Source organism: Passer domesticus, chromosome 6, assembly GCF_036417665.1.
Source record: "Passer domesticus isolate bPasDom1 chromosome 6, bPasDom1.hap1, whole genome shotgun sequence".
Classification (NCBI taxonomy): domain Eukaryota; kingdom Metazoa; phylum Chordata; class Aves; order Passeriformes; family Passeridae; genus Passer; species Passer domesticus.
Genome location: NC_087479.1, coordinates 2,446,420 through 2,460,778, shown reverse-complemented (window position 1 = coordinate 2,460,778; position 14,359 = coordinate 2,446,420). Strand labels below are relative to the sequence as shown.

Genomic DNA, 14,359 nt, shown 5'->3' with positions numbered 1-14,359 from the left:
CCCACTGGCCGGCGCCGCCCGTCAATCACCCGCGCGACGCCCCCGCCGCGCCGCCGCTTTGCTTGTTGGGTTGGCGGCGCCGCCCGCCCGCCATCCCTCCTTCCCTGGGAGCAGGTGAGCGGTGAGAGAGAGGGACGGTGAGAGGGGAGAGAGGGTGAGGAAGATGAGAGAGGGTGAGGAAGATGAGAGAGGGGAGCGGGCCGCGAAGGGTTGAGAGGGGCCGTGAGGGGAGCGCTGAGGGGCCTCCCGGAGGAGCCTCCCGGAGGAGCCGGGGGGATCTGGGCACTCCCGCAGGCGGAGTTGGGTTGCGGGAACATCCCCGCTTCAGACTCTGTGGGGATGTCCGGGCGTCCCTCAGGGACCGGGAACATCCCGGCTGCGGGCTGGGCTGTCCCTCAGGCACCGGGAACATCCCGGTTGCGGGCCGGGCTGTCGCTCACGGCCCCTCTGTTCCTTCCATGCAGGCCGCCATCCGTCCCTGTGGATGCGGGCCCAGCTCCGGGAGCCGCGCTCAGGGAACAGCTCTGGGCTCCCCTGGGTACCGAGAGGCCTCGCTGGGCTCAGGGATCGCCTCTCCCGGCTGGCTGTGACCCACCCGCGCTGGTTTGGGCATCGCGGCTTTGCCAGCCGTGCCTGGCACGCCTCGGGGCGGGATGCTGTCCCGGCAGCGCGGAGCAGCGGTGAGGACATCGGTGAGGACATCGGTGAGGACATCGGCCTGAACCCTCGGGACACCGGGTAGGTGACAGCGCTGAGCCGTCCGGAGCCTGCTGAGTGATGTGCGCCCAGTGCCGGCTGCTCTCCAGGGATTTCCAGGGGCCGCAGCAGCAGTGGGTGATGCTGGTTCTTCCAGGGAAGTGGTGGGATTCAGCAGGTGGAGATTCCAGCTTGTGGAAGGGTGGGTTCACTTCCTTGGAAGTGCTCACAAACCGTGTGCATGTGGCACCTGGGGACACGGGTTAGTGGTGGCCTTGGCAGTGCTGGGGGAATGGTTGGACTCTTAGAGGTTTTCTCCAGCCTATGATTCCATGCTGCAGGCTGCCTGCTGTGCACGGGAATCAAAGCCCTCCTCTCCTGGTGTGGGCAGAGATAAAGGCTGCACCCTGTCCCTCCTGCAGGCTTGGATAGCAAGTGAGACCTAGCTGCTGGGAAGTTGGACCTGGAAATGAAAACGAAAGTGAAACTCTTCTGGAAGTGGCAGGGTAAATGGCAGCATGGGAGCATCAAAAATCCAGGCAAAAAAAATCCAGCAAAAGTCCAGGCAAAGCACACTGGGCAGCAGGCTGGGATGCACTTGGATGTTCCCAGAAAAGGATCCCTGTGCTTCAGGATGCTCCCACATCTGCCCCTGTAGGCAGTAGGAAGATGGAGTGAGTGTAAAGGACCAGTGGTTATTTCAGTCCCATAACTGCAGGCTCATCCCAAAGTTCTGGAGAAGCATCTCACTGTTATCCCAGCTCCAAATGCTGGGGCATTGCAGCTCTACCACTCTGTCAAATCAGTTGTGTCCAAGAACTTGCCTTTGGAAAATCTGAAAGGAGTTGGGGTTGAGCTCTGTGCCAGCTAATTGGCTGTTGATAATGAGCCTGTGATAATTGTCATGGGTTTGTGGTGATGAACTTGATGGCTGTGTAGGAAAAGTCTGGAGCAGGGAAGGGAGGTGTGTAGTGAAAAATATGAAAAGTCAATGTAATTCCAGGCAAGGAATCATGGGTTGGGTTAAAAGGACTTTAAAACTCACCCAGTTCTACCCCTGCCATGGGCTGGGACACCTTCCACCATCCCAGGCTGCTCCAAGCCCTGTCCAGCTTGGCCTTGGGCACTGCCAGGGATCCAGGGGCAGCCCCAGCTGCTCTGGGCACCCTGTGCCAGGGCCTGCCCACCCTCCCAGCCAGGAATTCCTTCCCAAAATCCCATCCATCCCTGCCCTCTGGCAGTTTGAATCCATTTCCCTTGGGGAATGGTTGGACTCAGTGATCTTAGAGGGCTTTTCCAACCTTAAGGATTCTGTCATTTTTCTGGATCACCTCAAGGAAACCTGTTTGCATGGACAAAAATGCAGGAAGAGCTGTCAGTGTTCCTCTGTGCCTTGCATTTTGGAGCAGCAGCAGGAGGGATATTTGTGCTGGGACATCCAAGTGAGGTGGAGAGAGAACTTCAGCCTGTCCATCCTGCTAAGGGATTGAGCCAGCCCCACATGGCTTTGGGGTCTGGTTTGTGTCTTCCCTGCCAGGAAATTTGGGAGAGCAGCTCCCTGGCTAAGTGCTGCTAGAAGGGCATGGAAGGCAGGTGAGAATCCTGCCAAAAATCTGTGCCAGCAGGGTGTGGGGTGAATGTCCTGCTGCAAAGAGAGCCCTGATTTGGGTCAATCAGCACAGGAGAGCTTGAAGTGACTCCATTTAGGAGCATCCTAAATGCTCCTGGTTTAGGAACATCCACCTAGGGAGGTAAAACTTGCCAGCTGAGTCCTCTGCAGGCTGGGAGAGGATGGAATGGGATAAAATGAACAAGGAGCAACAGGGTAGTGCATTTTTGGGGAGACCCTGGCACAGGGTGCCCAGAGCAGCTGTGGCTGCCCCTGGATCCCTGGAAGTGTCCCAGGCCAGGCAGGACAGGGCTTGGAGCAGCCTGGGATGGTGGAAGGTGTCCCTGCCATGGCAAGGTTGGAACTTTGGTTTTTTAAGGTCCCTTCCAACCCAAACCATTCTGGGATTCTGTGATGATGTTTGCACAGGACAAAGTGTAGGTTTTACATCAGTGGCATTAAACTCCAGGCTGGTGGTGTTTTGCTGAGCCCAAGGAAGCCCCTGCCTGGTGGAGGTGGTTCCAGCTGGCTGGGCAGTCCATGATTCTGTAGCACAGCAGTTCTTCCTTGTCCTGTGGCTCTTAGATCCCACCCCACAACACCCTCCTGTGGGATCATGGTTTGTTCTGACTCAGAGATGTGGTAATTGAGAGGTGTTTTAAAAGCTTTCATTTTATTTTTAGTTGTATGTGAAGGGTGAGATAATACAGATGTTATAATTTATGTTATTATGATTAGAAGCAAACTATTTCTTAATTATATAAATGTATTTTAGCTTGTTAGTTTTTGTTACACTATGTTGTAAATGTGTTAAAGTTAATTATTTAAAATTACCCCTCATGAGTCTTACTACAATGCATCTTTTATAGTTTCATTTTTCTAAAGTATTTAGTCTTATTTGTAAGGTTACCTTTTGAAACTTGTTTATTTTTAATAATATTTGCTTTATTTTATGGTATTTCTTTTTTAATAATGTTTGCTTTATGTTATGGTATTTTTAAGTTAGTATTTCTTATTTTAAGGTTTGTATATAAATGTATATTATATCTTCATTCTATCAAACTTCAAAATTTTTAAATAAATTTATTTCTTACACCTTCCCTTGAGGAAGCTGAGCTTCCCCAGGGATAAATCTTGGCTGAGATCTGTGTGAGGAGAAGTGTCCTGGAAAGCAGCTGGGCTCAGAGGTGATCCCAGCCCACTGCAGGATTCCCAACCCAAACTGATGTGGCACAAACAATTTCTGCCCCCACAAGAGTTTGGGCTGGCCGTCTCTGGTGGATTTGGTTTCACTTCAGGTCACCTGCAGTGACCTCAGCCACCTGGCCTGGCTGTGCCTTGGAATGGTGGCAGTGGAAGCACGAGCCAGGCCTGGCATTCCCTCAGTGCAGTGCCAGGCTGCCCCTTGTCCGTGGGCTCAAGGTGTCCCAGCAGTGACACCGAGCTGCTTCACACATCCCTGGTGTGTTCACACATCCCTGGCAATCCTGCCAGTGTCAGGGGTGCAGGGTTCTGGCTCTTTCCAGCCCTAGGGGGTTCATTTTCCATTGATGGGGAAGAGGTGACAGAGGAAATGGCCTAAAAGCTGAATATTCAGGTCTGGGTTGGTGGGGAGCAGAGGGAAGCTGCTGGGCAGGATGGAGTGAGGGGGAGCTGAGAGGACTTGGGCAGGGAAGGGGTGAGCACACGTTTTTCACTGGACCCCAGAATGGTTTGGGTTGGAAGGGACCTTAAATCCCATCTCATTCAAACCCCCTTCCATGGGCAGGGACACTTTTCACTATCCCAGGTTGCTCCAAGTTCCATCCATCCTGGCATTGGGCACTGCCAGGGATCCAGGGGCAGCCACAGCTTCTCTGGGAATTCTGTCTCAGCCCCTCCCCGCCCTCCCGGCAGGAATTCTTTCCCAATCTCCCATCCATCCCTGCCTTTTGGCAGTGGGAGCCATTCCCTGTGTCCTGTCCCTCCATCCCTTGTCCCAGGTCACTCTCCTGGAGCCCCCTTAGGCACTGGAAGGGGCTCTGAGCTCTCCTTAGGGGCTGGAGTTGTGTTTTAAACTGCTGACCCTCTCCTGCAGAGATAATCCTGTGACATCTCTGAGCCCTTGGAGGCTGCTCCTCTTCCTTCCTTGTCAGTGAGCTGTCCCATTTGACCTGGGCTGGTTCCCACGTGCCAGGATTGTGTTTATTTTTCCATCCTGCTGTAGCCAAGTTTGTCATTTAATAAACATCACCCCCCCAGCCTGATCCCTGTCCCCTCTGTAAGCCAGGGGAACAGATGGGAGGGCACAGGACCAGAAATGCCTGACACTGCCCAAAGCTGGAAAGGAGACAACTGGAGATTTTGAGATGAAAAGAAAAAATTAATGTGTTTCCAGCTCTGTTGTGCTTTCAGGCCTGATCCAAACCCCTCAGCTCCTGGAGAAGGAGCCTGTGAAGGCTGAGTGTGCCTGTCAGTAGCTCCTCACTCCTGGAGCATGGCAGAGGATCTTTCCCTGCTTGTTTTTGGAGTGTTTGAGCTTGGGTTGATCCCAGGGCAGCCGTGGTGAGCTGACAGCCTCTGCCAGGGTGTTGGAGGAGTGACAGCCCTTGGACACAGGGGTGTTTGTTGAGGGAAGCAGCTGCAGCTGGTGATGTAAATTCTGCATGGATCCAGTCCCAGCTTTGTCCCTTTGTTGAGCAGGGAGCAGCCACGCTCCAGCAGCAGAGAGCAGTCCCTGAGGAGCAGGCTGGGAAGGAATGGAGTGGGAAGAAGGTGGCTTCTCATCCTTTAACCTCCTCACATCATCTGCCCTGGCCTGGAGTGAGCAGAATCCCAAAATCCCACATTGGTTTTGGTTGGGAGGGACCTTAAAATCATCTTGTTCCATCCCAGGGCCAGGAAAAAACACACACTTAATAAATATATTCTCTGAGGAAGTCAAGGTGGCTACCAAGAAGTGGCAAAATCAGTAGCCAGAAGCAGAAAAGATTTTACAGAATTCTTGTCTGACTTAATGCTATGCACATTTTAGGTCAAGGGTAATCTGATTTTTTAATTAATCCTTTAAAGGTTAAATTGTATAGAACATCTGATCACAGAGTAAAGAAAAAACCTAGCAGTATATACAAAAATAGCATCCATTTAAGTTACATAAATCCTTATAAATATAAGAGAGAAATCAGTTATTCTATAAAAAAAATAATTTGGAACATGTGTTCCTGAAGCACCAGCAGAACATCCTCATGCTAAGGACTTCAGCTAGAAAATCTTTATAAATATACCTGCAAAATTCTTCCTCACTCTGACCAGAAACAAGTGCCAGAAGATGCACATTTCTGTTTTGCACTGAAACAGGAGCTCTCCTATTTGAATCTCAAATGGCCATTGGGTTTTTGGCAACCACAACACGTCCCATCCCTTTGCAAACACCTTTCAGGGCCACATCAATTCTGCTGGCATCCTCGAGGCTTTGTAGCAGGGATTGAGACAGTTTGGGCGGGGGTTTGTGGATGGTGCTGTCACTGCTTTGATGCCTGTGCATGGAATTTTTGTTTGACTCAAAAGAAATAAAGAGGAGGGAGGAAAACCAGCCCTAAGCTGAAAGCACTGAGGGTCTGTGCCACTCAGAGGGAAGAGAGTGGCCTCTGCTGTCCTCTTTGCAGTTGTCTGAGTCACCTGTGGATTGAGTGACTAATTCATGATATCCTCAAGATGTTTGTGTCATTTTAATAACATTTCCACAGTTGGAAATTGCAGTCATGTAACAGAGACTAAAACAGAGAAACACTCATATATGTGTTTGTGTGTGCTTATGTATTATATTTTTTATTATTATTTTTTCTCCCAGTTGTGACTCTCCTGTGCCTGTAGCTGGGAACAGCCATGCCAGCCCAAAAGGACAGATGGGTTTCTTCCTTGGTTTTCCTTCTCTTCTGTGCCTCCTCCATCCCACAATGTGGAAGTGCCAGCCTGCAGCAGGAGCCGAGCCCCCAGCACTATTTCAGTGGCTTGGAAGCTGGAAAAACATCCTTGGCTTTTTTCACCCCCAGTGGTACGTGTTTAATGTGGGTTTCCATCAGCCTGGGGCTCAGCAGTGCATGGTGAGAGTGGAACAATCACAGAATCATGGAATGGTGTGAGTTGGAAGGATCTTAAATCCCATCCAGTCCCACCCCCTGCCATGGGACACCTTCCACTATCCCAGGTTGCTCCAAGCCCTGTCCAGCCTGGCTTTGGACATTTCCAGGGATCCAGGGCTTCTCTGGGAATTCTCTCTCAGCCAGGAATTCCCAATCTCCCATCCATCCCTGCCCTCTGGCAGTGCAAGCCATTCCCTGTGTCCTGTCCCTCCATCCCTTGTAAAGGTCTCTCTTCATCTTCCTTGTTGGCTCCTTCAGGCTGCAATGAATTCACCCCAGAGCCTTCTGTTTTCCAGCTCTCAGCCTTTCCTCTAGCAGAACTGCTCCATCCCTCTGACCAACTGGTGGCCCCCCCTCACTGAAGGGGCAGTTCTTGAGATTTTTAAACCCAAAGGTGTTTTGAAGAACTGGTCAAGCACTGTGTCAGCACAGTTCCAAGTGCTCCTGACCTCTTGGGATGGGTTCTTTCCTGGCTGTGTCCTCAGGCACAGTCCTTCAAACATCTTCACTCATTTTCTGGATTATTTTCTGGAGGTACTCTGGAGGAGAAAGCCAGTTTCCTAAGGAATTTTCCCCTCTTCCATACTACCTGCTAGAAAAAGGGGAATCCCTTTCATGAGGGAGAACTAGATGCTGTCATGGATTAGGAGAAGACCCTTGACCTTCCTTTTGTTCTCCATGATCCCCTGGGTGTGATTTCCCACAGACATTGGCATGGGCTGAGGAACATCTCCCACATCTCAGTGTGTGGCAGGAGGATGCTCTTCACCCTGAGGACTTGCAGAGGATTTTTTTTTTGTGTGTGTGTGTGTTTCAGTTTCTCCTGGTGGCCAGCCCTTCTTGGAGCAGATTGAGAGCTCAGCTGAGGCCCTCCAGGACTATGGTGTTTCTGTGGTGAAGGTAAATGGGGCTCAGGGAAGCTGCTGGGTGGGATGGATAAGTAGGGGATGAGCACGGAAGGATTGGGCACAGATTTTTCCTAGGATCATGGACTTACAGAACAGCTTTGGCTTTCAGGGAGCTTAAAGCTCATCTCTTTCCACCTCACCTTCCATGGACAGGAACACCTTCCACCCTGTCCAGCCTAGCCTGGAACATTTCCAAGGATGGAAAATCCCCAGTTTCTCTGGGCAGCCTGTTCCAGTGTCCATATTCCACGATGGATGAGATTGGTTAACTTCTTTTCAGCTCAATGCAATAAATATTTCATACAAAGGAGTTTTTAGCTGAAATTTTATGCATTCACGTGAGGGAATTAGAAATTCAGGCAAGTGTAATTAGAAGAAGTGCTTATATATTTATATTTGGATTTATTTAGTTCCCTCCAGCTACAGACCAAGTTCAGTAAGGAAGCACTGATCTGTCACTTTGAATATGCTGGGCAGATCATGGGGTCCTTTGATCTGACCCAAATCAGCAGGCTGAGCTGGAAAACTGAAGTACAAACTCCACTCTCCATCTCTGGTCTCCATTTTGGTGGATTTTCCTTCGCAGAAGGTTTGGAAAGGCTGGATTTACACTCTTGAATGGAAGAAAGCTGCAGGGGGGTGTGCGGTCATTGTGGGGCTGAATCTGTCATTACATGTGTTTGCTGCCTAGGTGAATTGTCCCAAAGAGGATGTCTCAAGATATTGTGGAAAAGAAAATGCATTAAGGAAAGCCTTCCTGTTCAGGTGAGGAACATTTCTGGGCACTGCACTGGGATTGCTCCAGTGCAAATGTTTGAAGGAAACACTGTCAGCAGTCAGAGGTGTCTGTGGAGAAATGAGTGGAACCATGAGGACAGCAGTGACCTGCATAGCTTAGCCAAAGGTACCCCCAAAATTCCAGCACAGGCAGAGGAGATGCTTTGTCCTCAGTGTGAATTCTCCCATCCTGCCCCAAGTTCCTCAGAGCAGCAGAGGGATGAGCTGTGGAATGCAACCACAGGAGAAACCCTCCATCAGTGTTCTGCTGTTCCTCTGGCCTCCCACACCCAGAGCTATACTCAGGCCACAAGATTTGGGGTCTAGTCCAAGAAAGAAACACTTTTTTGTGCTCTTCTTGTTGGTGGGGCTAACTCTCCTGCCCTGGGTGGGAAGGTTCAGCTCCTGGTCTCTCCAAGGGTTGTCACATGGAAGCTTTTCCATGTATCAGCTCAGTTCTCATTGACTGTTGTACTGACAATCATGGAATAATTAAGGTTGGAAAAGATCTTTAAGGCCATCAAGTCCAACCATTCCAAAGACCTTTAAGGTCATCAAATCCAACCATTCCACGGACCTTTAAGATCATTGAGTCCAGCCATTCCAAAGACCTTTAAGGCCATCAAATCCAACCATTCCAAAGATCTTTAAGATCATTGAGTCCAACCTTCCCCCAGCACTGCCAAGGCCACCATGTCCCCAAGGGCAGTAGGAACCTGCTCAGCCGGGCTTGAACAATTCCCAGCTCGGATCAAAGACATCTCAAGTGTGTTCTGCCATTTCTCCATCGTCCTCCCTATCCTTCTGTGCCCGCCTTGGCTCCCTTTTCCCATGGCTCTGTGCAGTGAATCTCTCTCAGTTCCTTTGGTGACTCTCTCTTCCCTCCACAGAGGGAACCGGCTGATCCGAGAGTTCCCCACCGACGCCCTGTTTGATGTGAATTCCATCGTCGCCAACGTTTTGTTGTAAGTCCAGACCACATTCCATGCTCTGAAATCCTTTTCCTTTCTATTCCCACTAAATTCCAACCCCAGCTTGATGCCTTGTGTCCCATCTGGGTCACCAGAAACTGATGCCTTGTGAAGGCTGCCCTAGAACAGAGAGTAGATGGAGCTAAAGAATAAAGCAGGGATTGATTCCAAGGATCTCCTCCATGGATCCACCTCGGGCAGCAGCAGAGCCCAGCCAGGGCTGCCCCCAAGATGAACCCAAATGGTCCCAAAATGCACGAGCGCTGCCGGGGTCTCTCCCTGGGCTCAGCTCTGCTCCATGTGCACATTGCAGTTCAGTGTCCAGTTCCAGCTGCAGCCCCTGCAGTCCCACCCTGCTTGTTTTTCTCTCTGCAGCCCACGGGCTTTGTGCTCCTGGGCTGGGATTAGGATCATTTGTCCTTGGTGCCCAGCTGGAGCAGGAATTGTTTTGTGTCCCTGCTCTGTGCACAGAGCTCAGAACTACACACCATCAGAGCCATGCCCTGATGTGGAGCCCAGCCCCACACACTGAAGCAGCACAGAATGTGAAAAATATGAAAGCTAAAACTTGGGGCATCAAGGTATTCCAGAGGCTGCTCTGAGTCAAGCTTCTCTCTTCATGATGTTTTGACCCTGTTAAACTTTTTCCCTTGAGACAACTCCCCAGCACACACCTGGGCACCTCCAGTTGGCTGTGAATCCTTAATCTGCCAGCAAGAAGCTGGAATTTTACCCTGTTTTCCCCATCATGGTTGTGTGGCTGCAAATTTACTCTTCAACCAGTTGCTAATGAGGTTTTCTCTGCCTCCTCAGTGCCCTGCTCTTTAATGAAGTTAAATATATTGAGACACTGGCAGACCTTGAGAACCTTGAAAATGTGTTAAAAGGAAAATCCAACATGGTCTTTGCCTATGTACCAGCTACTGGGACAGCAGGTATGGACACTCAGCTTGCCATCTTTCCTCTCTTCCCCGAGCCTTTTTTTGGTAGAATATCCAGGAGCTGGGTTTCTGACCCAAAATCCTGCAAGTGAAAACCTGAAAGGGCCCCCCAGCCATAAGATCTCTACTTCCATATGTCTTGCTTTGTTTCCAAAGGAATCAGTTGCACCAGAAAAGTTTTTCTGGGAGCACAGACCTTGAGAAATGGACTTGGAGAGGGAAAGCAAGCCAGTGGTTGCTGTCTTAAAAATGATAAATCCTGGGCAGATCTCTGGCTCTGCAGTGGAGTGGATTCTCACACAGCACCTGTTTGCTGGGGATCAGGAATGGGATCCAGCCCCAGTTGCTCACTTCCCTTCACAGTGTGTTTTCAGACAGGCTCTGTGACATTGTACCAAGAGTTTCTGAAAACCTGGGATTTGATATTTACACCTGGCAAGGATGGAACAGGAGATGTGGAGAGAACAGAGCTGAGATCACCGTGCCTTTCCCTTTGCAGAGCACAGAGCTGTGATGGAGGCAGCTTTTGTCTATGGGACCATCCACCAGTTTGTCCTGACAACTGAGGCAGCCCTGCTGAAAGCCACCAGGTACATCCAGGTACCCCCACCATGGAGAGCTGCTTCCATGCACTGTTTGCCTCACTCCTGGTGTCTCAGATTCCCAGAGCACCTCTGGGATGGCATGAGGATGCTGTGCCAAGCGTGGACAGTCAGATGTGTTTTCCAAAAGCTGCTGGTTGTGTTCCTGGCCTTGGAATAGCCTTGCTGTTGGTATTGGGTGGGATTTCACAGGAGAAGAGCCCTCTGCCTCCTTTCCATGGCTGGTGGATCAAACCTCAGCCATGGGTTTCCAGGAGAGTTGATGTTAAAATCCTACAGCACTCCCCCCTTGTGCTGTGATATCCAAGAGCAAGAACTGCAGCACTGCTCATGGATTTGGGAATTCCCACCCCATGGCCTCACTGGCCACCCCCTTCCCAGGCAGGAGGAGCTGCTTTAGAGTGGCACATCCCTCCATGTGACTGCTGATGTGACCTCCTGCAGTCAGGAATGTGAGGGAGGAACTGGGAACATCACATGGGGTGTTGTTTCCTCAGCCCACAGCTGGCCAAGAGGCCAATGGCACCTGGCACCTTGTACCAGCCTGTGGCTGCAGACCCAGGGTGGAGATTGTCCTCTGTGCTGGCACTGCTGAGGCCACACCTCAGCTCCTGGGGTGGGTTCTGGGCTCCTCATGACAAGAAACAATGAGGGGCTGGAGTGTGTCCAGAGAAGGAAACAGAGCTGGGGAAGGGGCTGGAGCCCCAGGAGAGGCTGAGGGAGCTGGGAAGGGGCTGAGCCTGGAGCACAGGAGGCTCAGGGGCCCTTGTGGCTCTGCACAGCTCCTGCCAGGAGGGGACAGCCGGGGGGTCGGGCTGTGCTCCAGGGAACAGGGACAGGACAAGGGGAAATGGCCTCAAGTTGTGCCAGGAGAGGTTTAGATTGGATATTGGGGAAAATTCCTTCATGGAAAAGGTTGTTGTGTCAGAACAGGCTGCCCAGGACAGTGGTGGAGTCTCCATCCCTGGAGGGATTCAAAATGCATGTAGATGTGCCACTTGGGGACACAGCTCAGTGATGGCCTTGGCAGTGCTGGGGGGACAGTTGCACGCGGTGGTCTCGGAGGGCTTTTCCAACATCAACAACTCCATCATGAGTTAGCTGGGATTTTGTCACAGGCACCTTCCCGAGGTGCCATTCCGTCCTTGCAGGGTTTCGGGGAGTTGTGCTGTGGCTCCCACTAGATGGCACGGTTGTCATTGCACAGGAAGCGCCTGAATTCTCCTTAAAGCAGCACCGCCCCCTCCCGAGCTGCTGGAATGGGGGGAGCTTCTCCAGCAGGAACAGCTTCCAGCCAGCCGGGGCAGCAGGGTTTGAGGTCTTAATAGTGCACTTTGCTCTTCCATGGAGAGCTCTTAAATCCTTGTCCAAAGAAGGTGATCCCTGTGGGTGCATCAGAAAAGGAAAGTGACTTCCCAAAGTTACCCACAGGCCAACAGCAGTGAAGGTGTCACAGCTAACCAGGGACACCTTCCACTGTCCCAGGCTGCTCCAAGCTCCATCCAACCTGGCCTGGGACACTTCCAGGGATCCAGGGGCAGCCACAGCTTCTCTGGGCACCCTGTGCCAGGGCCTCACACCCTCACACTTCCCAATATCCCTTCTTTCCCTGCCCTTTGTCTGTTCAAAGCCATTTCCTGTATCCTGTCCCTCCATGCCTTGTCCCCAGTCCCTCTGCAGCTCTCCTGGAGCCCCTTCGGGCCCTGCCAGGGGCTCTGAGCTCTCCCTGGAGCCTTCTCCTCTCCAGGGAACATTCCCAGCCTGTTCCACAGCCCTGCCAAACCCTGATCTTGAGGACAATCTGTGAGACACATCAGCAAACCTCTCCTGTCAGGGCACTTTGAGCCCCTGCTCAGGGTGGGTTTTGTTTCCTCTCTCACAGCCATGATGACCCCGATGTCTCCTCTGCCTGGCTCTCGTTCTGCCACTGCCAGCAGGTCACAGAGCCAGCCCAGCCCTGCAGGAGGACAGCCCTGGCACAGCCCCTGACCCTGCTCAACATCCACAGGCACCTCAAGCTCATGGGGGCTCCCTTGGTGGTAAGGACTGGGAAGGAGGAGGGCAGGGAGGGGTGTGAGGATGAGGGAGGCGAGAGAAGAGAGAAAGGCTGAGTGTGGGAATCTGCCCCTTCCCGGGTGGGTCCAGGCAAGGAGCAGGAATCATCTGGTGCAGCTGCCTCATCAATTCATAAATAAATTATTGAGGGCATTTTCCAAATGACTCTTGAGCACTGCCCAACTCAATATGAAGCTTGTTCCAGTGCCCTTGATAAAGAAACCTTCCTGATGTTCTGTCTAAACCTCCCCTGATGCAGCTTTGAACCATTTCCACATCTTCTGTCCCTGGATACTCTGGAGACATCAGTGTTTCCCTCTCCACATCCCCTCAGGAAGCTGTGGAGAGCACTGGGGTCATCCCTCAGCCTCCTTTTCTCCAAACTAGACAACCCCAAAGTCCTCAGCTGCTCCTGTAGGCTCCCTGCAGGAGTTTCAGCACTCTCTGGAATCTGATATCAGTCCTTCACACCTTGGTGATCACAAGGAACACGAGGCTCCCTGTGGCATTCACATCCTCTGAAAAAATTCCTTCACTCAGGATTTTTCTCCTGGGAAGCTGAGAGGCCTCAGAGAAAAGGAAAATAATTCTTATCTTATTTGCTTCTCCTGTGTGGAATGTGTTTGGAGATTGTTTACCAACAACTGGATTCTTGATTCTGGTTTGAGTTGTTTTGACTCATTGGCCAATCAGTGCCAAGCTGTGTCAGGACTCTGGAAAGAGTCACAAGTTTTTATTATTATCTTTTTAGCATTCAGTAAGTATCCTTTCTGTATTCTTTAGTATAGTATAGCTTAGTATTCTGTAATATTATAAAGTATAATTAATAAATTAGCCTCCTGAGAGCATGGAGTCAGATGCATCCCTGCAAATACAATTGTTCCCTCCTACTTCCTCCTTCCACGGGGTGGAGAACTTCAGCAGCCTCCTGTTCCCAGGGGTCATCCCTGCCCATCCATAAGGGTGAGTGGATGAGCTGGGAATGCTCCTTCAGCCATTTTCCCCATGGAGGGAAGGCAGTTCATCAAGCACCTCTGTGCTGTCATGAAGCAGCATGTCCAAGGCAGGAAGGGAAGGATTCCAGCTCCTGCATGTTGTGGCTGGGATTTTCAAAGTGCCCCGGGGAGTGGATGCCAGGTAAATAAAAACGAGTGGAAATTTGACATCTGGATTGCTAAACCACAAAAAAAACCCCCACAAAATAAAGCCCAGGTTTTTAACAGGGAAGGTCATGACATGTTGGAACAGCTTAATTGGAGTTGTGTGGATTCTGCTTCCATGGATGTTTAGAATTGGGGTTGGAAGCTTTTTCCTGAGGATTTCTGTGGCTGGGGAAGAGCTGAGGTACCTTCAACTCATGGAGCTGTGCTGCAGCTTAACCCTGGCTGTTAACCCTCTCCAGACAGAGGTTGCTGAGGACCCAGAGAAGATCTCCACTGTTCACCTGCAGCTGGGGCTGCCCCTGGTGTTCATCCTGAGCCAGAAAGAGACCTATGAGGCTGACAGGAGGACAGCAGAGTTTGTGGCCTGGCAGCTCCTGGGGAAAGCAGGAGTTGCCCTTTTGTCCAGGTATTTCTCTCAGGTGTTTTTGGGTTCTCCTTGCTTTTTGGGGGGTTTCTGAGCTGGGTTACCCCCACACCAGGATGACAGTCAGTGGATTCAGTCACACTTGGATGAGA

At 51.2% G+C, this 14,359-nt stretch overlaps 1 protein-coding gene across 1 annotated transcript in view; it reads left to right on the top strand.

The window, feature by feature from the left end:
* The first annotated feature begins 85 nt into the window (after positions 1-85).
* Positions 86-14,359, top strand: part of TXNDC16 (thioredoxin domain containing 16) — a 38,286-nt gene continuing 24,012 nt past the window's right edge. Inside the window, exons 1-10 of the mRNA XM_064422845.1 lie at positions 86-154; positions 465-738; positions 6,135-6,338; positions 7,244-7,326; positions 8,026-8,099; positions 9,002-9,076; positions 9,896-10,017; positions 10,523-10,613; positions 12,508-12,664; positions 14,083-14,249. Coding sequence (XP_064278915.1) covers positions 6,170-6,338; positions 7,244-7,326; positions 8,026-8,099; positions 9,002-9,076; positions 9,896-10,017; positions 10,523-10,613; positions 12,508-12,664; positions 14,083-14,249 — 938 coding nt within the window. The 5' untranslated portion in view covers positions 86-154; positions 465-738; positions 6,135-6,169. The remainder of the gene's footprint in view (positions 155-464; positions 739-6,134; positions 6,339-7,243; positions 7,327-8,025; positions 8,100-9,001; positions 9,077-9,895; positions 10,018-10,522; positions 10,614-12,507; positions 12,665-14,082; positions 14,250-14,359) is intronic.